Source organism: Ricinus communis, chromosome 2, assembly GCF_019578655.1.
Source record: "Ricinus communis isolate WT05 ecotype wild-type chromosome 2, ASM1957865v1, whole genome shotgun sequence".
NCBI lineage: Eukaryota > Viridiplantae > Streptophyta > Magnoliopsida > Malpighiales > Euphorbiaceae > Ricinus > Ricinus communis.
Genome location: NC_063257.1, coordinates 23,418,227 through 23,443,956, shown reverse-complemented (window position 1 = coordinate 23,443,956; position 25,730 = coordinate 23,418,227). Strand labels below are relative to the sequence as shown.

Sequence of the window (25,730 nt, the reverse complement as noted above, 5' to 3'; positions counted from 1 at the left end):
ACTTTAACTCACAGAATTGGACGACCTCCTAGCTCAGCTCCGGTGCCTCGGTTGGAGCGAGCCGAACAGACAGATCATCTAATCACGGAAAACAATTTATCAAAATGCTGAAACAATCGATCATTAATCCTAGATCTAAACTCCTAGGACTGACTGTCTAAGAATCTCGACTCAGGAGAATTCTACCGAAAATCTGGCAGAACCTCCCCTACAAAGACGAACATTACCCCCGTAAAAGCGGGTCCAGGACTGCCGGAAAAACACTCCAAATATCCAACAATTTAAACAACGGGAGTCGGGTCCCCAAACTTCACTATTTCCCGACTCCGCCACACAGCACAAAATACGAGGCAGGCAAACTGACAGACAATTATTTATAACTCACAAATATCATCAAATACTCAATATAATCCAATAGACACACAATTAAACCAAGAATTCCAAAATTACGGGCTAGAGAAAAATTACCGAGACGCTTGATCGCTCGGTCGACTAGCCTCCAGCCGCCGAAGTCCGATCGACGATTCGAACACACCATCGGACTCACAACGATGCGCTGACGACGATCCCCGCTTCTGATTTTCCGATCTGACACCCAATCATCCGGAGAAATTTACGGACGATCACGGCCGTCGATTTGCAAATGAAGTCCGATCGCCACGAAACCGGTGCCATTGCGAAGCTTGAGCTGAGGAGAGTCGAGATACGTCCTCCGATCGTCCATAGCTCACCGGAGCTCGCCGGAAAAATCTAAAAATGTCGGCTGCGTCCCCAAACTTCACTTTGTCGGATCTCGCAATTCCGGCCACCACAGGCATCGCCGCTACTGCCGAAAGAAAGCTCTCTTCGAGGGGAGCCGATCGCCACCAAGATCGGCCGAAAAGGCCGCCGGAAAAGGCCGGAACGACGCTCGGAAGCCGCTGCCCCACGTCGCGCGATTCCACTGACTGCCGCCATCAAGACGCCGCAAAGACCTCTCTCTCTCTCTCTCTTCCGACTGCACTCTCTCCCTCTCTTCCTCTCTTCTCCCCCGATTCTTTTCCTTTCAATATCGACATTGGGCCCATAAACTTTTCCTTATTACAATTTGGTCCCTCAACTTTCTTAATTACTTACAATTCCATCCAGTAAAATTCCAATTTAACCCCTAAACTTTCCTTTAGCCTTTCAATTAAGCCCTTAACTAATTAATTTGGGCCAAATCCGAATTATTGAAAATACACAATTACAAAAATACTCCTGACCGACATATTTATTTACAAAAATACCAAACTCAGAAATTTCCATTAAAACCCCATATTAATGAAATTATACTTTTAATCCTCATCCAAAAATAATTCTCCAATTTAGTCCTAACACAAAATTAATTTAAATAATAAATTTCTAACTTAAAATTTAATACTACTAATCAATTAAAATACCAATTTTTCCCAAAATCCTTTTATAAACATCCTTTACAATTTCTACCATAATTTTTCCAATATATAATTTTATTTATATATATATACATTTGAAAAAATTTTGAATAACCAAATAAAAATATAATTTATTCCTCAAATAATTTATTTAATTAACTCCTTAAAAATCAAACTAATTGGATATGGAAAATAACTCATTTGTTTGTCTAACATTAACATTCAAAATTTGTATTTAAATCATTCCAATTAAACCGAATAAAAATAAAGCTAAAATTAACTTAAATAAAGACTCATTATTAAATATATAAAAATTTCGGGTGTTACATTCTCCCCCCACCCCCTTAAAAAAAAATTCGTCCTCGAATTTAAAAGAAAAAGGGTTTCACACTAAGATTAAAACTAATTAGGATCCTCTCATCTCCACTCGGCTTCTCGAGAACTTTTCCTCGGCAGAAAAATAAACTAAACCACAAGATTTCTCCTTGACTGAAATCCAGAAGCCTCCTTTATTATTTAACATGGGGCCTGCAGCTCCACAGACTTACTCTCTCAGCAACTCAACTTGTCATCCAGAGAATTCCCAAGCTATCACAATTTACTTTGAAAAAATTTACTTATTTATTTACCTCATAATCATCACTGATAAATGCTTTATTATCTTGGAAAAATACTTTTATAAAATCATAAAACTCTAGCCATTTCTTTATATAAAATTCTACAATATCGCTGCACTGCGGTGATGATGCCCCTATCACCAAGGGTTGCAATGCACGATGTATGATGCATGTCCTAAAATGAATTTATGTATGCCTAACGTTGAAATGCCATATGCATTCTTACTGGATCAAGTAATATTGTGTTTTAAAACACTTGTTCTACTTAGAAAAATAAATAATGTTCGCTTAAGTTTCTCTGGATTTCCGAGCATCCGAAAACACTCCTGCCACCTTTCTTAAGCTTCTTACAATCACCAACTCAACCATAACAGCTGACATCCGCTCGACTTCCCAGGCACTACCTTCGGCGCTACTCAATAAGACGATGCCTGATGCGATGACGAGGCAGTCCATGACACGACTACAACCTAGCTCTACAGTAAAACTGACTCCGGTGCCCACCATCGAAACACAATCAAAGCTTCCAAAGGCGGACTGCACTAATCACTTGAAGAAGCAGCACGAGTCTACCATGCTTCAGATCTTCCAATCGCTACAACGCTCATTTTAACACAGCACCAAAGACAAGCGTACGAGAAAGGAAAGACTGACTCTCTAACAGTGAAGGCTGAGACACTAGAGTCAATGAAAACAACAAGACAAACTTGATCCTAACTCCGCAGTACCAAGAAAAATCTCAACTTAGATCGAAGGAAATCTAAACCTAAGCTCTGATACTAACTTTGTCACGACCCCACCCGTGGGACCGTGACCGGCACTAGGGAATGGGTAGGCGTAAGGCCACCGAAACCCGTAGTAAGCCTGACACTCACTGACTTAAACAAATCTCATCTCAAATTAATATTATTAAAGCCACAAATTCTTAATAGCTACATTTTACATAATTTAATCGGTCTGCCAGAAGAACTAGGCGAGACCCGAAACTCAGAAAAATACAACTGATACATCCACTAATTACTACTGCGGAGAATCTAAGATTTACCAATTTACATACCAAATCAAATACATCACCCGATGATGAAGGAGTCGGGTTACTGAATAAAAGTCGCGAGAGGACTAACAGTCACGAATCTGGAAAAAAAAATAAAAATGAGACCGGTCTAGAGTGAGTTAAAATCAAATAATCTCGGGGACTATTGCATTCTTCTCGGAAAACATAGATTATTCAAATCGATATCAAACCATGCACATAAATACCAATCATACCCTATTACTTTCTTCACGGGAAAATATTAATCATTCGAATCAATATATCAACCATGCACGTAAATACAATCCATATTATAATCATACCATAATAAATAAATAAATGAATAAATAAAAATATATTTTTACTTTTACGGGACGAGTGGCTCAGTAGAACCCTAACCCCAAATTCTAACGACCATTTTGGCTCTCTTAATCCAATAAGATCACGGCCGTAGAAAGCAATGCTCGACCAGGGACCTTACCTCCGGTCAGTCACTTAAGCATCCAAATAAGCCGGCGCCCAGAGAGCAATGCTCGACCAGGGACCTTACCTCCGGCAATTTACTCAAATCAGCCCAGAGAACCATGCTCGACCAGGGCAACCCATAAAATCTGATTACATGTCCATGATCATTACCGGTGCGCACGCGGTCCTGATGTAACCCATCAGGTGGCATGTTCTACGAAAGCCACATCCCAAATCGAAATCATCACATATAATAAATATCATTGTATAATGAAATCATTCAACCATATCAAAATAACAATTAACAATTAAGAGTAAGACATCGGGCAACTCATGTGGAAAATCGATTATATTTGGTATTATTATAACATTACTATAATAATACTTATATTATCTTCATTAATTAATAATCCAAGGTAAAATTATTTACATTGCGATACTAATAACCAAATTAAGCATAAACTTCCAAAATAGCATATTAAAATCAAACTTAGCAATAGTGCAATGATTAAATGACTTTAACTCACAGAATTGGACGACCTCCTAGCTCGCTCCGGTGCCTCGGTTGGAGCGAGCCAATGCATGATCATCTAATCACGGAAAACAATTTATTAAAACACCGAAACAATCGATCATTAATCCTAGATCTAGACTCCTAGATCGACTGTCTAAGAATCTCGACTCGGAGAATTCTCACCGAAAATCCGAAGCAGAACCTCCCCTACAAGACGAACATTACCCCCCCGTAAAAACGGGTCCAGGGACTGCCGGAAAAACACTCCAAATATCCAACAATTTAAACAACGGGAGTCGGGTCCCCAAACTTCACTATTTCCCGACTCCGCCACACAGCATAAAATACGAGGCAGGCAAACTGACAGACAATTATTTATGACTCACAAATATCATCAAATACTCAATATAATCCAATAGACACACAATTAAACCAAGAATTCCAAAATTACGGGCTAGAGAAAAATTACCGAGACGCTTGATTGCTCGGTCGACTAGCCTCCAGCCGCCGGAGTCCGATCGACGATTCGAACACACCATCGGACTCACAACGACGCGCTGACGACGATCCCTGCTTCTGATTTTCCGATCTGACACCCAATCATCCGGAGAAATTTACAGATGATCTCGACTGTCGATTTGCAAACGAAGTCCGATCGCCACGAAACCGGTGCCATTGCGAAGCTTGAGCTGAGGAGAGTCGGGATACGTCCTCCGATCATCCATAGCTCACCGGAGCTCGCCGGAAAAACTCAAAAATATTGGCTGCGTCCCCAAACTTCACTTTGCCGGATCTCGCATTCGGCCACCACTGCATCGCCATCGAAAGAAAGCTCTCTTCGAGGGGAGCCGATCGCCACCAAGATCGGCCGAAAGGCCGAAAAGGCCGAACGACGCTCGGAAGCCGCGCCACACGTTGCGCGATTCCTGCTGCGGACGCTGCCGCCGCCACTGCCGCCGCGCCGCCGGTCGTCCGCGGAAGGACAATGCCGCCGCAGCACCTCTCAAAAATAATTCCTTTAGCCTTTCAATTAAGCCCTTAACTAATTAATTTGGGTCAAATCCGAATTAGTGAAAATACACAATTACAAAAATACCCCTGACCGACATATTTATTTACAAAAATACCAAACTCAGAAATTTCCATTAAAACCCCATATTAATGAAATTATACTTTTAATCCTCATCCAAAAATAATTCTCCAATTTAGTCCTAACACAAAATTAATTTAAATAATAAATTTTCAACTTAAAATTTAATACTACTAATCAATTAAAATACCAATTTTTCCCAAAATTCTTTTATAAACATCCTTTAAAATTTCTACCATAATTTTTCCAATATATAATTTTATTTATATATATATACATTTGGAAAAATTTTGAATAACCAAATAAAAATATAATTTATTCCTCAAATAATTTATTTAATTAACTCCTTAAAAATCAAACTAATTGGATATGGAAAATAACTCATTTGTTTGTCTAACATTAACATTCAAAATTTGTATTTAAATCATTACAATTAAACCGAATAAAAATAAAGCTAAAATTAACTTAAATAAAGACTCATTATTAAATATATAAAAATTCTGGGTGTTACAAAAGTAATTTAAAAATATTATATATATGTACGTAGTAAAAATTTAAGAAATTATTAAGCAACAATATAAAATATAAAGTGACTGAATTCAATTAAAAGTTAATTTTATTGTAAATATTTTTATCTGATTTTATTATGAAAAATGTATCTTTTAAAACTATCCTTTTTCATATAATTAAGATTATATAGATTGATTATTTAAATTTTTAATATTAAATTAAAATTATTAAATCAATTCCGCATATTGCTCAAGCTAATGTCTAGTCAAAAAATAAATTAAAATATAACATTGTTCTTCTCCATTCTACATGACATGTTATGATTTTTAAGTTAATTTTCTTAATTCACAAAGAATTAATCTATTTTAACATATTTTTTATTATTTTAAAGAGTATTTATGTTACAGAGTCCAACATCTTAATTATGATTTTTAATTATTTCATATTCCTTTAATCTTTTAAATTCTTCTTTACAACTTCCACTTTAGATAAAATTTTTTCAAATATCATATTACAATATGAAACATCTTAATTATTGTCACGACCCCACCCGTGGGCCCGTGACCGGCACTAGGGAATGGGTAGGCTTAAGGCCACCGAAACCCGTAGTAAGCCTGACACTCACTGATTTAAACAAATCTCATCTCAAATTAATATTATTAAAACCACAAATTATCTTAATAGTTACACTTTACAAAATTACTTCGGTCTACCAGAAAAACTAGGCGAGACCCGAAGCTCAGAAAATTTACAACTGATACATCTACTATTACTACTGCGGAGAATCTAAGATTTACCATTTTACATACCAAATCAAATACTTCACCCGATGATGAAGGAGTCGGGTTACTGAATAAGAGTCGCGAGAGGACTAACAGTCACGAATCTGAAAAAATAAATGGAGACTGTCAGTCTCGAGAGTGAGTTAAAATCAAATAATCTAGGGACTATTGCTTCTTCTCAGAAAACATAGATTATTCAAATCAGTATATCAAACCATACTATAATCATACCCTACTATTTCCTTCACATAAAATATTAATCATTCGAATCAAAATATCAACCATGCACGTAAATACAATCCATATTATAATCATACCACAATAAATTAATAAATGAATAAATAAAAAATATATTTTTACTTTTACGGGACGAGTGGCTCGGTAGAACCCTAACCCCCAAATTCTAATAGCCTTTCGGCTCTCTTAATCCAATAAGGCCCCGAGAGCAATGCTCGACCAGGGACCTTACCTCCACCGTCACTTAAGTATCCAAATAAGAAATCTAGTAGCCATTCGGCTCTCTTAATCCAATAAGATCGGGCGCCCCGAGAGCAATGCTCGACCAAGGACCTTACCTCCGGTCACTTAAGTATCCAAATAAGCCGGCGCCTGAGAGCAATGCTCGACCAGGGACCTTACCTCCCGGCGAATTTACACAAATCAGCCCAGAGAGCCATGCTCGACCAGGGCAAACCCATGAAAATCTTATTACATGTCCATGATCATTAATGACGCTACCCGATGTAACCCATCAAAGTGGCATGTTCTACAAGCCATATTTTCCAATTCGCAATCATCACATATAATAAATATCATTGTATAATGAAGTCATTCAACCATATCAAATTAATGATTAACAATTAAGAGTAAAACATCAGGCAACTCAGGTGGAAAACTGATAATATTTGGAATTATTATAACATACTAATAATAATATTTATATTATTTCAAATATTAATAATCAAGTGAAATAATTTATTTTGCGATACTAATAATCATATTAAGCACAAATTCTAAATAGCATATTAAAATCAGACTAGCAATAGCGCAAAGATTAAATGACTTTAACTCACAGGATTAGCGACCTCCTAGCTCTGCTCCGGTGCCTCGGTAGGAGCGAGCCGAACGAACTGACAATCTAGTCACGGAAAACAATTTATCAAAACGCTGAAACAATCGATCATTAATCCTAGGTCTAGACTCCTAGGACTGACTGTCTAAGAATCTCGACTCGGGAGAATTCTACCGAAAATCCGGCAGAACCTCCCCTACAACACGAACATTACCCCGCGTAAAAACGGGTCCAGGACCTGCCAGAAAAATACTCCAAATATCCAACAATTTAAACAACGGGAGTCGGGTTCCCAAACTTCACTATTTCCCGACTCCGCCACATAGCACAAAATACGAGGCAGGCAAACTGACAGACAAATATTTTTGACTCACAAAAATCATCAAATACTCAAAATAATCCAATAGACACAATTAAACCAAGAATTTCTAAAATTAACGGGCTAAAGATAATTACCGAGACGCTCGATCGCTCGACTCGCCTCCAGCCGCCGAAGTCCGATCGATGATCCGAACACACCATCGGACTCACAACGACGCGCTGATGACGATCCCTACTTCCGATTTTTCGATCTGACACCCGATCGTCTGGAGAGATTTGCGGACGATCTCGACCGTCGATTTGCAAACGAAATCCGATCGCCACTAAACCGGTGCCATCGCGAAGCTTGAGCTGAGGAGAGTCGGGATATGTCCTCCGATCTTCCATCCTCCGAAACTTCGGAAAAGCCCAAAAACGCCGCCACCATTTTCTCTCTCCACCGGATCTTCCGTCTTGGCCACCACAGCGTCGCCGCTTAAAAGAAAGCTCGCCGAGAGAGCCGATCGCCACCGACTAGGAAACACGCTGAAGCCGCCACATGCGCGATTCTCGCCACGCCACGCCTGAGCTGCTGGCCTCGCCCAAGACGCCTCGCGCCCGGAGCTCGCCAGCTCCTCTCTCTCTCTTCCACACTCTCTCTCTCTTCCTCTCTTCTTCCCTCGATTTCTTTCCCTTCAAAATCGACATTTGACCCCTGAACTTTTTCTTATTACAATTTGGTCCCTCAACTTTCTTAATTACTTACAATTTCATCCTGCAGAATTCCAATTTGACCCCCAAACTTCTTTTTAGCCTTTCAATTAAGCCCTTAACTATTTAATTTGGGCCAAAACCGAATTATTGTAAATACATAATTACATAAATACCCCTGACCGACATATTTATTTACAAAAATACCAAGCTCACAAATTTCCATTAAAACCCCATAAAAATAACATTATACTTTCAATCCTTATTCCAAAATAAATTTTCAATTTAGTCCTAACACACAATTAAATTAAATAATCAATTTGTAACTTAAAATTTAATACTACTAATCAATTATAATACCAATTTTCCCAAAATTATTTTATAAACATCCTTTACAATTCTACCATAATTTTCCAATATATAATTTTACTTATATAAATATGCATTTGGGAAAATTTTGAATAACCAAAATATAATCATTTCTCAAATAATTTACTTGAATAATTTCTTAAAATTTCAAACTAATTGGGTATAGAAAATAACTCATTTATTTGATTAATATTAAATTTTTCATTAAATCATTTTAAATTAAACCGAATAAAAATAAAGCTAAAATTAACTTAAATAAAAACTCACTATTAAATATATAAAAATTTCGGGTGTTACAATTATAAATTTTAAGTATTTTATAGTCTTTTTTTAAAACTTTTTTTTATATAATTTCAACTATTGATTTGATCTTTTAACATTTTATATTCTCATAGTAGAATAATTATCTTATTATTTTAAAAATTATTTTTTTTAATCATCATATCATATATTAATACTTATTCACACCCTTATATCTCTTGCATTTTATTTTAAATATATTCTATGAAAATTAGTTTGATATGGTTCAATTTTAAGTATAAAACTCAATTGGTCTAATTACCTAAAAATTCTTAAACTTTTAAGGTTTTAACAATTTTAACTAATACATACAACTTTTCTTAGAAAGTATCAAAGTTTTATTTTTATTTCTAATATACAATCCGACAATCTGGTGCGGTGATTTTTTTGCATACTGAAAAATTAGGTGACAAAAAGGGATGGGTCAGCAACACCTGCTGACGTGTAATTTTTTGTTTTATTAAAAGAATGAGTAAAAAAAAAACCTGTTGACTCATCAACACTGGCAAAACACATCATTTGGTGTTATACCTTTTTTCCCTACTCCACCTGTTCTTGTTTTACCACAATCTCCACCACCTCTTGTTTTACTTGCCTCCCTTGTTTACTCTCCACCTCCTCTACCAGTTTATTCATATCATCACCCTTTTCCACCTCCTTGTATAGAACCACCTTTATCGCCATTATCAAGTGTAGAATATTTTCCACATCCACCATCGCCATCACCACTGTCAGCAACACTTTATAAGCTTAGACAACACCAAATCAATGGCGGCGGCGACGACTACTAGAAATAGGGCTCTAATCGTTGATGGATCTTCCTTCAATTTTATTTTCATGTGTCTTTTGTTGATGAAGCAGTCGAAGGCCAGATTTAAAGAAGACTCAAAGAGAATCTTTTATTGATCTTTGAAATTCGAGATAGTGCCTTCACCTCATATCTAATAAAATGAGACTCGATCCTCTACTTCAAGTTCTTTTTAACATCAAATTATGTTAATTTGTTTTACCAAAATGTTAAGTATTTCTTGTTGAAGCAATTCTGTGTAGTTGAAGAATGGTGGGTCAGTCTCGGTTGGGTTAGAGGAACCAAGGGCAACGATCGATAAGTCGTTGTAGTGGCAGCATTTGCAATAAAAAGGAAGGTGAATGTAAGTTAAAGTCGGAGAGTGGTTGTGTTGATGAAGTGGATTTGTGGTTGGTACGGTAAGTGAGGCATTTTGGGGAACTAGGTTGTGGGGATTGTGCGAATGTGTTAGTTATGTTAAAAAGGGTGGGAATTTCTAGAGTGTTGTAAAGGGTTTGGTGGGAAAAGTTGAGAAAATGGGAATAAAGGTTGATTTCAACATTGTTGGGTTACAATTACCAATACGATGAATGTGTTAGTTAGCTTTTTTTCTTTCTATAGATTGTTCTTGTTCTTGATTAGGAGACCCAGGTAACATCCCTCCCACTCCACCATTCTAAGTTGTTATTGCCCATATCTTTTAGTACTTATATCTATAGAAAAAGTGATAATGTGGTGCTTTCTATGGAAGTCTCGTTGCCGCTAACACAATTAAACATTACGCACGTTGCGATTTTTTGTAGAGATAATGAGTTCTGTTGTGAGAAAATTGATGAGAGAAATTACTGGTAGCTTGGTGGTTTGGTGTTGATAATGCTAGAGGGACTGGTGGTATCCATCGTTGTTTGAGGCTGTAGATTGAGAAAAAGAGGTGGCGGTGGTTTATTTTTATTTCACGACTCTGTTTTCTCCTTATATCATATAGTTGTTGTTTTTTTGAAATTAATAAAAGAGCAATATTTTGCTGACTCATTCTTTTTTTTTTTGTGCATAAAAATAACACGTCAGTAAAAACTACTATTTTTTTATGGTCGAATTGTATTTTAGAAATAAAATTAAAACTTTAGATCTTTTTGTAAAAAACCTAAAAAATGAGTTAAAATTATTAAAACGTGTAAAGTTAAGACATTTTTAGAACTTAATTTATTAAAGATTAATTTTTAAATTAGATATTTTACAATTTAATAAGTTAAAAAATAAAACAAGATATTTTTACTTTCATACATCTAAAAGTAAAATAACATTATTGAATTATATATCTAAAAAAATTTAAAATATTGAGTCAGCAAAAATGTTTGAAGAATAAATAAAATATTAATTTATTAAATCAATTTATAATAAAATAAAGTAATCTTATTTTATTTCTTTTATTAAATATTTAATTTATTTATGAGATATGCCTCTTTATTTAGTTTTATATAAATTATATGAATACAGAAAAATCTAAAAAATGGTGCAAACTATAAGAGAGTATTAAATCGTATTGAAAGAGAAAATAAACTTCTATTAGTGAATGATTCTATTATTATTAAAATTAATGAATAGTTAGAAAATTTATAAGGATTATAATTGATTAGTTATATTTGTTTAACATTATACATTTATATTATTTATGATTAAGTAATTTAAATATTTAATTATATAATTTATAAATATTCATAGTAAAACGTTATAATAAAATATTGAAATCAAAGTCTAAGCTTGCTCTCCTTTTTTTCTTTTTCTTTATTTTTTTACTTTCACAGATAATTATCTAAATTTTAAGGAATCTTTCCTATACTTTATATTTTTTTATAAATTTTATTATTTTAATGGCAAATAAATCAAATAATTCATTGCTAATTAATTTTATTAATTGTTAAGAATTTACTAATATTAAATAATGAGTTATGATCGACTATAATTTTAAGTAGATTACTCCATTTTTCTTTCTGGATTTTTCAATTTCTAATTATTTTGTTTTTAAAATTTTAAATAATACTTTAAATATTTATTATTATACTTTAGATTTTTAAAAGATAACTACAAATATATTTAGAAATTAAATAATTTAATCAACTTTTGTATGAAATTTGAAACTTTTTATTTAAATCTAACATATGAAATAACTTCATTGGTTATTTGTATTAAATTTGTAGATGATATTATATGATTATTGCTAAAGTATTTTTCTCAAATAAGTTTATTTGTTCTGAATATTAATAAATTCTTTTTATTTATAGGAGACTTAATGGATCGTGAACTATACAACGGGTGTAGCTATTTCTTACATTTGCTATAAAAACAAAATCTCACTATACACAACGGGAGATAGCTATCGCTTGCACTCGCCATAAAGATAAAATCTCACCTAATGAGAAAGCTAAATTTTGAATTCAAAACCTTCACCTCTTACCAGCAATTGTTCTTACCGTTTGAATTAAGCCACAAGTGTCATATTAATAAATTTTAGACTTACGTCTTATATCACATATAAGTATAGTTGTTATTACTAGGACTAACTATCCTCACATTATTAGTGTTAGCAATTGAGATTTAATTATACCACTATGTTTTTTCATAATTAAAAAATATATATCATTATATATCTAATCCTGTGAGAGATTTTTATTAAGCTCGATGGATGGCTCAATTTAGAACCCCCTCTTTTCTTTCACTAAGATTTATAAAAAAGATAAGCTTTAATAATACTATTTTTAAAAGTACTCAGAATTTAAACAACAGAGATGAACATATGAGGTGTTTAATTGATTTTCCTTGAAGGGCTTTCATTTTTGTAACTTTTGCCTCTATATATTTTTGGTTGAAAAATGCACAAGCAACCAGGAAAATTGAAGCTAATAACTGCTGTTGGCGACTCTGCTTATTACTTGCTGTAATTTCTTCTCTCTTTCTTTCTGCTTCATTTGCCCTCTTTCTTTTCTTCTTTACTATTGACAATTGCGATTATCAAATTTGAAAATTGATTAGACATTTCCAATCTGTTAACCCAGTTTTGAATTAATCGAAGAAGTTGGGTATGATAAAAAATTTGCAATGCCCGGCTAAACCACTTGCTAATAGATACCAACAGATGGAGAAACTGACACAGACAGAGACAAAGACACAGAACAAAATCTATTTTCATTACAACCACACTGATTCTTGCAAGTCTTTTAGATGGACAGCCAGGTCTTTTAGTTACTTTCTTTTCTTCTTTAACTTTTTTTTTTTCTTTTGGTGGGTTTAGTTTCAATCTATGTTACAACATTAGGGTTTTTTTGCTTTTTCTTTTTTCCTGAAAATATTCTGTGACAGGGAAAGCTTTCAATTCATGTATGCAAGGCCCTGGCAAGAAGTCTCTGATTTCTATTCGAATGTGGTGAATGGCCGCTTGTCATTTTTGGAGTTATTTCGAAGTCAGGTGATTTCCCCATATTTCTTTTTACTTTTTGTTATTATTTGGAAAATGTAGTGTTAGACATCTTGATATTGTAGTTTTGAATCATTTTAATTAGGAGAATATTAAATGGATGAGATATTGATACGATCATTAGTGGGAGTTTACTTGCTCGCAAGAAAGAAACGAACTGTTTCAATAGTTTCTCTACTAGTTCAAGCTTAGTATAATTTTTGAAAAGATGTCTACGTGCAACCAACATGAATATAGAAGGGTTTTTTCTTGGAAAATTCAATCATGTTCCTAATTGATTGATTAATATTTCTAATATATTAATCAATAAATTAGGAACATAATTAACTAATTTCTACTCAAATTGATTGATTAATATTTCTAATATATGTGTTTAAGATTATTTCTTCCGCAGATGCATTTTGTTCGTGATGATGCCAAAATTCAAGAGGATTCTAATAAAACTGAATTAGAGCATTTTTCAAATGAAGATAGGTTTGGAAGGTGGGCAAGAGTAAATTTCAAGATAGATCTTTCTTACCATGGTGGATCATTTGATGGGTGGCAAAAACAGCCTGGTTTGAACACTGTTCAAGGGTAAGTTGTTTCAGTTAACTTTGCAGTTTAACACCCTCTAATGTGATTTTTGATTAATGTTCTTGCATCCACGTCTATACTTCTTTCTTTCAGCTTAGTGGAAAAGTCACTTGGGAAATTTGTTGATGAGAAGAAAGCTCAGCAGCTAAAAGAAGCATGTAAGCCCCTGGAAGGTTGTGCTGTTGTAGCGGGGCGCACTGATAAAGGTGTCTCAGCTCTTCGACAAGTTTGTTCTTTCTGTATGTTCTCACCTTGTTCTCGCTTCATTTCTTTCATTTAAATTTATAGATTTTGCTTTCAAAATTCTTAGCTATATCACCTGACTTTCTTATCATTTTACTTATTTCCTGACTTATTCAGTAAATTCTAGTGTGACGTGCTTTGTAAAAGTTTTTGATGTTTATTTAATTTTTGTCAAAGCAATAATTTCTTTTGGGTGCTAGAACCGCATGAAAATTATGAATGCAGTTTGTTTCTTCATGATCCGCCACTTTCATGTTCAATAGAGATCATACTAGCCCATGATGGACAAAATGCATCGATTGCCTGTTAAAAACTACAGTTGAAGTGCAACAGCATTAGTTACTTTTGACTGATTTTTTGACGGGTGATGTCAAAGTTAGTGGTACCTCGGAATCTAAATGGCAGATGGCATTGCTATCTTATAACAAAATGGACCAATGGAACATATTGTATTAGCCATAGCTTTTATTAATACATTATCTGATGTGTAATTCCATAGGGCTTACTTCTGCACTTCATTGTCAAGCAAAGATGAAACATCTTGTTTTGCCGGACCTGCATACAAAATTTACAAAGAAGTTTGATAATGTTTATATTACTTGGTTATTTATTGGTTGGATTTTATAGATACTTGGAGAAAGGATGTGAGACCTCATGAGATTGAAGATGCAATCAACAGTTCAGCACCTGGGAAAATAAGGGTTATATCTGTTTCTGAGGTATCAACTGCTTCAGACTATCAAGTACCAGATTTTTGCTCGAGAACAGCCACTAGGAAACTGTGTTTAATAAATGTTCATTTTCCGATACTAATGAAGTTGTAACATATTATAGGTTTCACGTGTGTTCCATCCTAATTTTTCTGCCAAATGGAGGCGCTATTTGTACATTTTTCCTATTAATGATGGAGAAGATAGTGAGCAAAGCTTTGACAGCGAGGATCTTGAAAATCTGAGATCTTATGAGAAATATGACGAGCAAAGAAATGGTTGCGCTGAGCTTACTAGTGAAGAGCATGTTGAGGAATTAATTACTAGTGATAAGGATGAGCTTGAAGGTGCAAAGAAACCTAGGATTTTCAGTATATGCAGGGTTAACCAGCTTTTGCAACAACTAGAAGGAAAGTTATTGTCCTATAAAATATTTGCACGGGACACCAAAGCTTCAAGAAATGTGTAAGAACTAAGAAGAAAAGGACTTTATTTGTGCTTGAATAGCTATATTGTCCATCAGCAGTTGTTCTATTCAAAGTAAACATAGTCAAAGTTTGCTGTTAGTAGCATTTAAAATTGGATTTATGTCTCTTCCTATTAACTTATTCATTAGACATCAAATTCAGACAGAGAAACCATAATTTCTGGTTTGACATATAAGATCATATCATAAAACATCTTGTCTGACTTTACTTTCATGCATGCCTATGCTGTCACTGTGCAAGAAGGTGCCTTGGATTCTGGTATGTGGTAAATCCTAAACCCTGTCATTTGAGGGTACTCAAGGAATGCTTACCAAACCTTCAATTTGGAGCTTTCTTCTGCTAGGTACCATTTGGGCCTTGTACTTGCAGTTCCACCGGAAAACATGATACCTCTTTACTAGTCCAGCTGATGCTTTTAGTTGGGTATTGAAAAACTATTTAACATATTGTTTAAAGTCTCATATTTCTCATGTATCTATCTGTAGCTCTGCAGATGCATCTCTTAATATCTGGGTACTTGTCTGTCATTAATTTATCTGTTGAGATTGCCAAACTTATGATGTTCATAATTACTCATGATTTACATCACAGAGTTCACCAAGTCAAGTTTTTTCTGTTTATGCAGGGTTAGATCTGGGTTGTCATTTGATTTTTGGACTGTAACTATGTGCTTGGCTGAACTTGATCAGTTGTTGCTAGTGAAAACTCTCCCCACCTCTCTCTCTCTCTCTCTCTCTCTCTCTCTCTCTCTCTCTCTCTCCCCAGCCCACACCCCACACCCCACACCCTCCTTCTCGCTGCCCTTACCCCTCAATATTTTATTAGACTCCTTTACAACTGAAGATGTTTGGTATCTAGTATCTGTTCATCTAATAACAATCTAACTTCAACTATTCCAACCTTGATGGTCACTAGTGAAAAATTTGACCAGTACATTTTTATGTTGTAGATTGTTTTTGGGATTTTCAGCTGTTTCACTGTAATGTTTGGTTCATAAGACTGCTGCAGATTTTTGTATTTTATTATGGTAGTACTTATTCAATTTGATTGCCAACAGTATATATCTTTCTGTTTCAGAGGTCCACCAACAGAGTGCTTCATTTATCATGCTCGAGCAACAGAAGCCAGATTACCATGTCCTGTAAATATTTCTTTCTTTAATTGTTATTGCAAAATCTATATTTTCCCCTCTTTCCACTCTAGTGTTACATGGCTTAGAGGTCAAGTATCCTTGAACTGCATCAGTACACGTACACTCTTGTTCGAATGCGTGTGTCTAGTCTCCATGGTTCTTGTGTAAGCTTTGTGTGGTTTTATGCAAGCTATATCCTGAAATGTCACGGATTAGGTTTCTTCTGTGGTGCCTTGTATGCATGATGTTTTCTTTTTATATAAAAGAAATTTTATTATAGCTAAAAAGTGAAACAAAATCCTAGAAAAGAGCACCTCATGAAATAGGAGAACCTTTGACAGCCCCGGCAAACTCCAAGAAAGAAACATCCTGAAGTAGAAAACACAGAAGTTCCTACCAAACAGCCATCACAGCTGCAGACAGGGGGACCTGATAAAAACAAAAGCTCAAGATGAAATGATTTTGCTGAAGTATTTAATTATAAGGCAGAGAACAGATGATGGAACTGTTGGAAAGGGTTTATATATATGGTTGCAACCAATCTCTTTTATGATAGACCAAATGGAACCTAAGCTGTACTCTTCAAAATACAATTCTTGAATAAGTTGCTGCATACTGCAAGTTTTATAAAAAATTCCTTTAAAACAAATTGCCTGTTATATTGGTTTTTGAGGATAGCACATATAGGAAAGAATGATATAATTTGTTCCATTCAGCAAGATTTTGTGATTTTACTTTCTAGCTCATGATATACTTATTTCTTTACATGCTAGGAAGATGCGATTTGGAATTTAATTGTTAGTTATAGCTAAAGCAATTTGGGATCCAGAGATTGTTTACTGACTTGCAAATTAATTTGGATGTCTGGACTTCAAAGCAACATTTTTAGGAATCACAGATTGTCTGATAATTCATTTAAAAATAAATACTGAATTCCTTCTGCTTCACATGCCTTATTCTGAAATTGGACATTGATGTGATTATAAAGCACACAAAGGAATTGTGGAAACTTGGGAAGAAATGAGCCTGTACCTGTTTAATGAGATAGTGAGTGAAATTTGTATGATGTCTATTTCTCAGAAAGCTTGGGGCATGTAGCAATACATAGGATGCTAGACTAGTAATTCTCCAAATTCTTTGGTGTAGGGCATTTTGGCTTTTCAGATGAAAGTTATTTTTGAAACTTGGCCTGACATGAAGTAGAAAAAGAATGCAATTAGTTTAGTTTTGGAAGGAGAAATTTATCTGGAAACGACAAAGTGAAAAATAAAAAAATTTGGTGAACTGAACTCATCAGTTAATTTTTTGGTTTTCATTTTTACATTTTGTTGTTTGCTGAAAGCCTACTGTTAACTAAGCCACCTCCTCTCTTATTTGATGCAATTAAGGTTAAGCTTGCTGAATGGAAGGATTACATCAAGACTTACATGTGCTGATGGTTGCCACTCACTGAAAGCACTTTCTTTTTTTGTTTTGTAGGACCATGGGGAAGGAAGAAAAGTTATGTGTGTTGAGCTGGTTGCTAATCGCTTCCTACGCAAGGTTTTTACTTGTTCACTTGTCGATGTGTTAGCAATTTTTTTTAATTAACCATTAAACCTTAGCTCCCAATTTGTTACTTTTATGTTTGGTAATAAATCTGGAAGCAACCTTTATAGGATAGGAGAAATGGTTTATGTTAGCATCTCTTAAAAATCATAATCACTTGAACTGGTTTGTGAATTGCTCTACAGTTAATGTGTTTAGGTATCAGCTTTCTTTCTTTTTTTGATGGAAACGCATTTAGGTTTTCTTTATATTGTGGTGGTCACTCTTTTCTCTAATTCCTAATATCAGAGGCCTGCAAATAGTCTATGGTTAACATATTTTCGGTCTTAATTATTTTTTTGGAAAATTTTGTGTTAAAGATGGTCCGGGTTCTCGTGGCAACATCGATAAGGGAAGCAGCTGCAGGTGCAGAAGATGATGCCTTACTGAAGCTGATGGATGCTTCATGCAGACGCGCCAGCGCTCCCCCAGCGCCTCCGGACGGTCTTTGTCTGTTCGATGTAGGATATACTGAATTTGATGCACAGATATGCATTGTTCCGTGAAGTATACTAATGCTAACAATCATTCAAATTTTAATTGTCTCTCTTATTTTCTCAGAGAAGGTTTAAGTCTGTTTTTAGGATAAATGGCAGTGTCCCACATTTAGAGATATCTTTAGATCAAATTGGATAGCATTTGATACTTTCTAACAATATGTAATGAAAATGTTTTATGGTCTAATTAAGGTATCTTTTGATTCTCTTTGTGAAGAAGTGCAACTGAACTATTTTTTTTCTGTTTTTTTATTATTTACTAAAATCTATAAATACTTGATTGTAAGGTTTTATTATTAATTTTCAATCGATTCTATCATCGTATGATTTTAGAATTTTAAATTTCTTTTATTGACACTTGTTTTTTTATTTTTTATTTTTTATTTTGGTAAGATTTGTCCATGTAATAATCTCTTTTTTCAAAGTGAGAATTTACCCAATAGATAGCTAATCAAGATAGAAGCGGTGGCAACCATTCTTGATCCTGATAAAGACCAGGAGGTGCAGAGTTTAGCAATAGTTGACAGAGATTGTTAAATAATTGAGAAGGGTATTGTGAGTAGTTCAAAAGAATGGAAATGACGCATTTTAAATCAACTTGGAGGAGTTAACTGTCCAACATTTTATCCTTTTATTTACATAGAATTTGTAAAATATGATAATCTATTATTATCATATAATAAAAAGATAATCTATTATTATCATATAATAAAAAGTTAATGAAGTATATATAAACGAGGAACTAAAATCATAAATTTAAATTGAACAACAATAAGGGTCTCTTTCTAAAATTTATTTTTTTATTGTCTTTATATTTCTGTTTATATATATTTTTATTGGTCATCATCCGATATAATCCGTATAAGAAATTTTGTGAATTCAATTTGTGTTTCTAAAAAATGTTTGGGGTAATACACTTTTCAATAAAATGGATTGAAAATCAACTGGTATATTTTAATTTTTTTGTTAGCATATGTTTATGCTTTTGGTATGCACATGTTTTATTATTTTTATTATTTATTTGTGTTTTGGTATATATTTTTCGCTGATTTTTGTTAGTGTATTTTTATTTTTATGAATATATTTTATGTTCTAACTTAATTGAAGTTTGGAGTTCGAATATGTAGATGTGTTACAATATTTTGCAGTAGGGATGATAATGAATAGGGTATGGATAAGGTAGTATTATACTATTAACTATAACCAAAAGGATGTATGTCTATCCATATTCTATCTATATTTTCGGACAACACATTATCTAAATAATTATCAAAATTCAATAAAAATTTTAAAAGATAATATTAATTATAACTAAAAGATATTATATATTATAAAGGTTATTTATTTATTAATAAATATTTATTAATTTTAAACAAATTATGTTTTAATTATTTATTTATGTAATTTTATAAAAATTTATGTATGAGTTATAAATAAAAAAAAAAGGCAAAAATCATAATTGCGCTCCTAAACTTTAATGTTATTTTTGTAATTTCCCATGTTTAAGATGATGGAATTAGACCTTTTTATTTTACAATTTGGTGCCACCAAGCTCTTGAGTTAAAAGCGTTTGCTCGAGTTTTATAAGCACCGATAAAATTGTCTGTAAACACTTATTTAATGATAAAATAATAAAAATAGAATTGCAAAAAGTATAATTGAGCCCCTGAACTTTAATTTTTTTTTAATTAAATCTTTCATATTTGAAACGATAAAATTGAACTCTCTTACTTTACAATTCGATGTCATATAATGCAGTGTATTCTTTATTCAATCCCAATACTTGATAAAAATCTTTGTTTTTATTTTTTATCTTCTCCATTGCCATTCATCATCATCTTCTCCTTTTTCTTTCACTTCTTCTTCTTCTTCTCACACAATCAATTAAATGAACAAAAAAATAACAACAATAATACAAACTAATAATAAAAAAACCTTTAATTCTTAATAAGAAAAAAGAAATAAATTTTTTAGGTTTTCTTATTTTACTTTGTCGTGTTAAAGAGATTTCTAATTTCCATAAAGGAAACCATTTCCTCCCTAAATCAATTTTAAAAATAATCCTAAACCTAAAATTCAATTTTTTTCTTTTACCTAAATGTTTCTTTCCCTTTCTTTTTTATTATAAAAAATATTAAGAATTAAATTTTTGTTATTAAACTTAACGACGTTGAATGAAAGAATAATTTTTTATTATATTTTTTTAATTATGGGACTCGTGGCACCAGATAAAAAAATCAAAGGGCTTCATTCCACCATTTTGACCATGAAGGCCCTAGATTCAAAAAGATGACAAGTTCAAGAGCCCAATTATACTTTTTGCCAAATAAGAATATAGTAAAAAAAAAGTGTGCATATATATATATAAGCACCTCGTCCCACGTTGGATGTGCTTATAAAAGTCTAAATGAGTTGTTACTAACACTTAAGGTTGATTTTAGGGCCATGTGAACAGACCCAATCCTACTTCTAGTTGTTGGCTCAGTAATTTATGTAGGCTCAGGCTATTACAACTGGTATTAGAGCAACCTGCTAGTCCGAGTATGGAACTAAGTGTTGTACGGAGCTAAGTGCTACATTGTAGGAAATCGGTGGGAGTCGGTGGGAGCCACCGCTAGAGTCCATCGAGGACGTTGGAGCTTTGAGTGGGGGGAGATTATAATACTACATCCGATATTGGAAAGTAGTTGTGGGTTTGATGTACTTATAAGAATCTAAATGAGTTACTACTAACATTTAAAGGTTGACTTTTGGGCCATGTGGACAGATCCAACCCCACCTCTAGTTGTTGAGCTAATAATTCATGCAGGCTCTGGCTATTACAACATAGAATTCAAAAGTTATTATTCATATACATAAATAGTAGAGACTATATACATATAGGCCAAACAAATTTATTATCTTATACATTAAGCGAGATTATTCATTTAGTATCAAGAAATCTTATTATTTGACACGCTCTAGATTAATTAGACTAATTCTGGATACATAAATACCAAAAAAATAAAACACCTCAGCCATATTGTATATGTTTTTATCTTAGTTTCTTTTTGGTTTTACACTATTTTTATTTATTTTACTTGTTATATAAATTTCATATTTTAATATCTATTTTGTTATATATTAATTTTATCTGTTTGGTTTTAGTAACCAAATATAATATATTTTTCTGGAAGTGCTCCTCAACTCTTGTATCTCTTATTTATAAAAGTGGTGAAGAAAATACAGAGTACCTATTATTCCTATGCTCACATGTTGGAGTAGTTTAGTATTTAAATGAGCTTTAGATTATAACTTATATGTGATAGATTTCTGTGTGGTGATGTGCAATTTATGAAAATTTGCAGGTGATCTAGAAAAGATCTTTTCATGAAAAGATAGCCATTTATTGCTGGAATATAAGAGAAAGTGAGAATGATTGTGTTTTTCAGCATCTTACTCCTAATCCTCAAAGGACAAACTTTTGAGGATCTTTTTGCAAATCTCTTAATGATATTGTTCTTCACCATTTTGCTAGTGATGACAGTAATGACTAATCCCCTCCAAGGGATTTCTTTTGAAGATCAATTGTAACGTTTCTTTAGTTAAAGGCCAGCATAATGTCACAAACTTAGGCTTAGAGGTTAGCCAAGTCGCGCGACACTTAGTTAACTTGTATGTTAAAGTCGAACTACGTAAGCCTAGATGTGAGTTAGAATGGATTTCAGATGAGCAAAGTAGGCAGCAAGGGTTTAGAACTAGTGTAGAGTAGAGTTAGGAGCACTTGAGCTTGGGAAAGTATAGAGCTTTGTTGAATTTCTCAACAACCTTTACAAGTATAAGGGGGTGGCCTTTATATAGGTTTTCCACCTCCTTAACATGTGACTACAATTGTTTCATCTAGATATTTCTACAAATATCTTATGTACATGGCTTCCCTAGCAAGCTACTATATTTACAAGAGCATGGAAAATTTTCGGAAGGCAGCCATCCTTGCTCCTACATGGGAAGCTTCTAGATGGCCCCTTGGCTAGGCTTGACAGCACACAGCCTTGCCCATTTTCGTAGCATTTCAGCACCTTTTAGAGTCTTCCATTATTTCTCTAGGCACCACACTTGGGCTAGGCAAGTAGCAGCCCACTCTTGGCACTTGTTAAGTACTTTTCTGCCCATGTGCACTACCATAGACAGGCCTTGCTCGTCCAAAATGTGACAGGCTGTAACAATAAGGCCCAAGGGGCGGTGGTGGTTAGAAACTATGATGTTAAAATTATGGATGGTTTTGTTAAATCTTTTTGTTGCAGTGTAATTGGTTTGCTAAAGGCTTAAGGTTTTTCCCATGTCATTATAGAAACTAATATCTAGGATATTGACTCACTTGTTCTTCTCTTATCTTAATTGCCCTTGGCACATTGAGGCACTGCTCTTTGAGGGGCTTTATATCTTGTCCCGAACTACGATATATTATAGTCCAGCTCAGGTATCACATGTGCGTCTGAAACATCAATATGAGTTTTTTTAATTATTTATATTTATTAAATTTCTACTAAATATTCATTAAACATGGATTGAATTTTTATTGTTTAAATGTTAAACGTTCATTGTTGGCTAATTTTATTTAGTTGAAAAGATATTTGTATGACAATATAAATATATGTAGTATAATTTTTATCTTGACTTTTTTTATTTATTAACTGTAAGGAAGATTTATATTATATCTATGTTACATATATCTATTTGGATCAATTAATGAATATAGTGTTTATTAATGATGAATATTCATTAATAAACTAATGAATATTATACCTATGAATGATGACCGTTATGTCAATCACAAAAATATTTTAATATGCATTACAAAAAGCAGTGAATTATGAATATTTCAATATGAATATTATAATGATATGAGGAACATATATAAAATTAAAATTATTGAATTTACAAGAATAAATTATAATAAACATGCACATCATAAATGATAAACATCTTTTATTAAAACAATAAATATCTAAAAATTGATGGAATAAAAAATGAGTATCGTTACAATAAACAATATTATGATTATGAATGATGAATATTGATGTCCATCATAAACATATAATACTTTTAATTATAAAATTCTCAATTATATATATATTAATTCTTAATTTGTCAAATGTGTAAAATATTAGTTTTTACATTCACTAATAATATAATTTCTTAATATATGAAGACTTCCTAAAATATGATTGACAAAAAGAAAATATGTTAACAATTATATTAATTTTTAAATTTTATTTACCTATAATATATATATATATATATAACGAGGGAAAACGTCTTTCTATTTTGTTTGGTTTGTAGTGGGCTTTGAAAAGGTTAAACAGAGGTAGAACTTCTGGAATTATGGTCTCAGGAACATTGCCATAAAAATTCCACCATTGTTTAAACCAATAGGGGATCTTTGAAGTTTGGATTGAGCTTGTATCGAAGTAGAAAAGCCAAGAATGGCTTTGTCCTTCGTTTTGAAGAAGAAAGGTATTAAACCAATAGTTGAAAGAAGTGTTTAGGCTTGATGGGTAGGTTCTTTGGAGGGAAGATGGGAAAGATCTTGAAGAGTGTAAATCCATTTCCTTATCTGTAGGGTGGAGGATTCTTTGTATGATGCATGTGGAATATGCGGGGTTTTTATGGTCTTTGTATTTTTTAAAGTGTTTGAACTTTGCAGAACCAGTTACCTCAAGGATAGACTGGTAGTAGGATTGAGGCTTTGAAATATTCCAGGGCTTGAAATACCATCCTGGAGGGAAAATCTTTGAAATCAGTCTTGAGGGGCTTTCTGTACAGAATCCTTCCTCAATAGTCAAAATGTTTTGAAAATTTTACTTTTCTATATATTCGTTGGATTTAAAAAGTTTTGTTTGTGACAAAACTATTTTTTGAGAGTTGGGTTTTGAAATACTTTTAGAGCTATGAGATAGGTTTTGAGGAAAAATTTCTATCTCAGGTTTTGAAAAAGGGATAGAAAGTATACCTTTACCCTTGTTGGAGGAGGAGGATGACTTTGGAAAGGCTTCGGGTTGAAGTTGTATCAATTGCTTTGAATATTCTTCGACCCTTTTCAGGAATTCAGGATCTTGCTGTGCAAACCACTCCTGAATTTGTAATTGTTGTTGGGTTGGATTGGCCTTGCTTTGATCAATTTCTTCCTGGATGATCTCGGTCCAGGTTCTGATGGGCTTTGAAGAAGAAGGTAAAATCTCCTTCTTTGGACTTTGGACAGGCTTTGAACTTGCTGTCGACTTTTCTTATTTTGCTTTTGATTTTCTTGGCATTTTCACTCCTGTTTTTGAAGAAACTCTCTGGTTAGAAAGTCTGGAATTGAATTCGAATCTCCTCTTATGTATTCAATTTCAATGTCAAAAACAGAAAGAATGGCTTGCCATCTGACAAAAATTTATTTTGAAGCTATGTTTTGAACATCTTTTTGTAAAACTTCTTTAGCAGATTTACAATCAATCCTTAAAAGAAATTTTTTGTTTAAAAGATCATTTTGAAATTTTGAAATGCACAAAACTATCGAAAGAATTTCTTTTTTGATAGTTGAATAGTTTTTTTGTGTATCATTCTAGTATGCAGAAGTAAACTGGACAATACATTCTTTTTCGTTTTGGACTTACTTAAGAATCCCACCATATCCTAGATTTGATGCATCAGTTTCAACAATTTTGAATGCAGATGGATCAGCTAGGTGTAAACATGGTATTTCAGAAACTTGCTTTTTTATGCTTTGGACAATCTTTGTATGCTCATCGGTCCATGCAGGGGGGTTTTTCTTTAACCTATCATGAAGGGGCTTTGCAAGACAGTTCAAATTTGGATAAAAATTCATTACATAATTTAAACTCCCAAGGAATCTTGGTAATTGTGCTTTCTCCAAAATTTTGTCTGGAAACTTTGAAGTAAAGGCTAGAGACCTTTCAATTGGGGTGATAGTTCCCCGGGAGATATAGTGTCCAAGAAATCTAATTTTTATTTGAAATAAAGATATCTTGAATTTTGAAACCACTAAACCATTTTTCTTAACAACATAGAAAAATGT

General features: G+C 33.3%; 1 protein-coding gene across 4 annotated transcripts; it reads left to right on the top strand.

Moving 5' to 3' along the window:
* The first annotated feature begins 12,698 nt into the window (after positions 1–12,698).
* Positions 12,699–18,889, top strand: LOC8274808 (tRNA pseudouridine synthase A). Of its 4 annotated transcripts, none has more exons than XM_002524115.4 (10): positions 12,741–12,900; positions 13,019–13,196; positions 13,323–13,428; positions 13,832–14,013; positions 14,107–14,252; positions 14,884–14,975; positions 15,091–15,431; positions 16,532–16,595; positions 18,066–18,128; positions 18,494–18,889. In XM_002524115.4, the coding sequence occupies exons 2-10, from the start codon at positions 13,045–13,047 to the stop codon at positions 18,677–18,679; spliced, it is 1,332 nt and encodes a 443-aa protein (XP_002524161.1). In that variant the 5' UTR covers positions 12,741–12,900; positions 13,019–13,044; the 3' UTR covers positions 18,680–18,889. The 4 variants fall into 4 exon arrangements, with proteins under 4 accessions (XP_015577862.1, XP_002524161.1, XP_015577863.1 ...); XM_015722377.3 differs by having other exon boundaries at positions 13,816–14,013; XM_015722376.3 differs by lacking the exon at positions 13,019–13,196 and having other exon boundaries at positions 12,699–12,900.
* Positions 18,890–25,730: the final 6,841 nt, after the last annotated feature.

Excerpts from the sequence above, each read along its gene's own strand:
- LOC8274808 (XM_002524115.4), top strand. The coding sequence starts at position 13,045 with ATGATAAAAAATTTGCAATGCCCGGCTAAACCACTTGCTAATAGATAC. Across the intron at positions 13,197-13,322 it reads TCTTTTAGATGGACAGCCAG|GGAAAGCTTTCAATTCATGT; the intron begins GTCTTTTAGTTA and ends ATTCTGTGACAG. Across the intron at positions 15,432-16,531 it reads ACCAAAGCTTCAAGAAATGT|AGGTCCACCAACAGAGTGCT; the intron begins GTAAGAACTAAG and ends TTTCTGTTTCAG.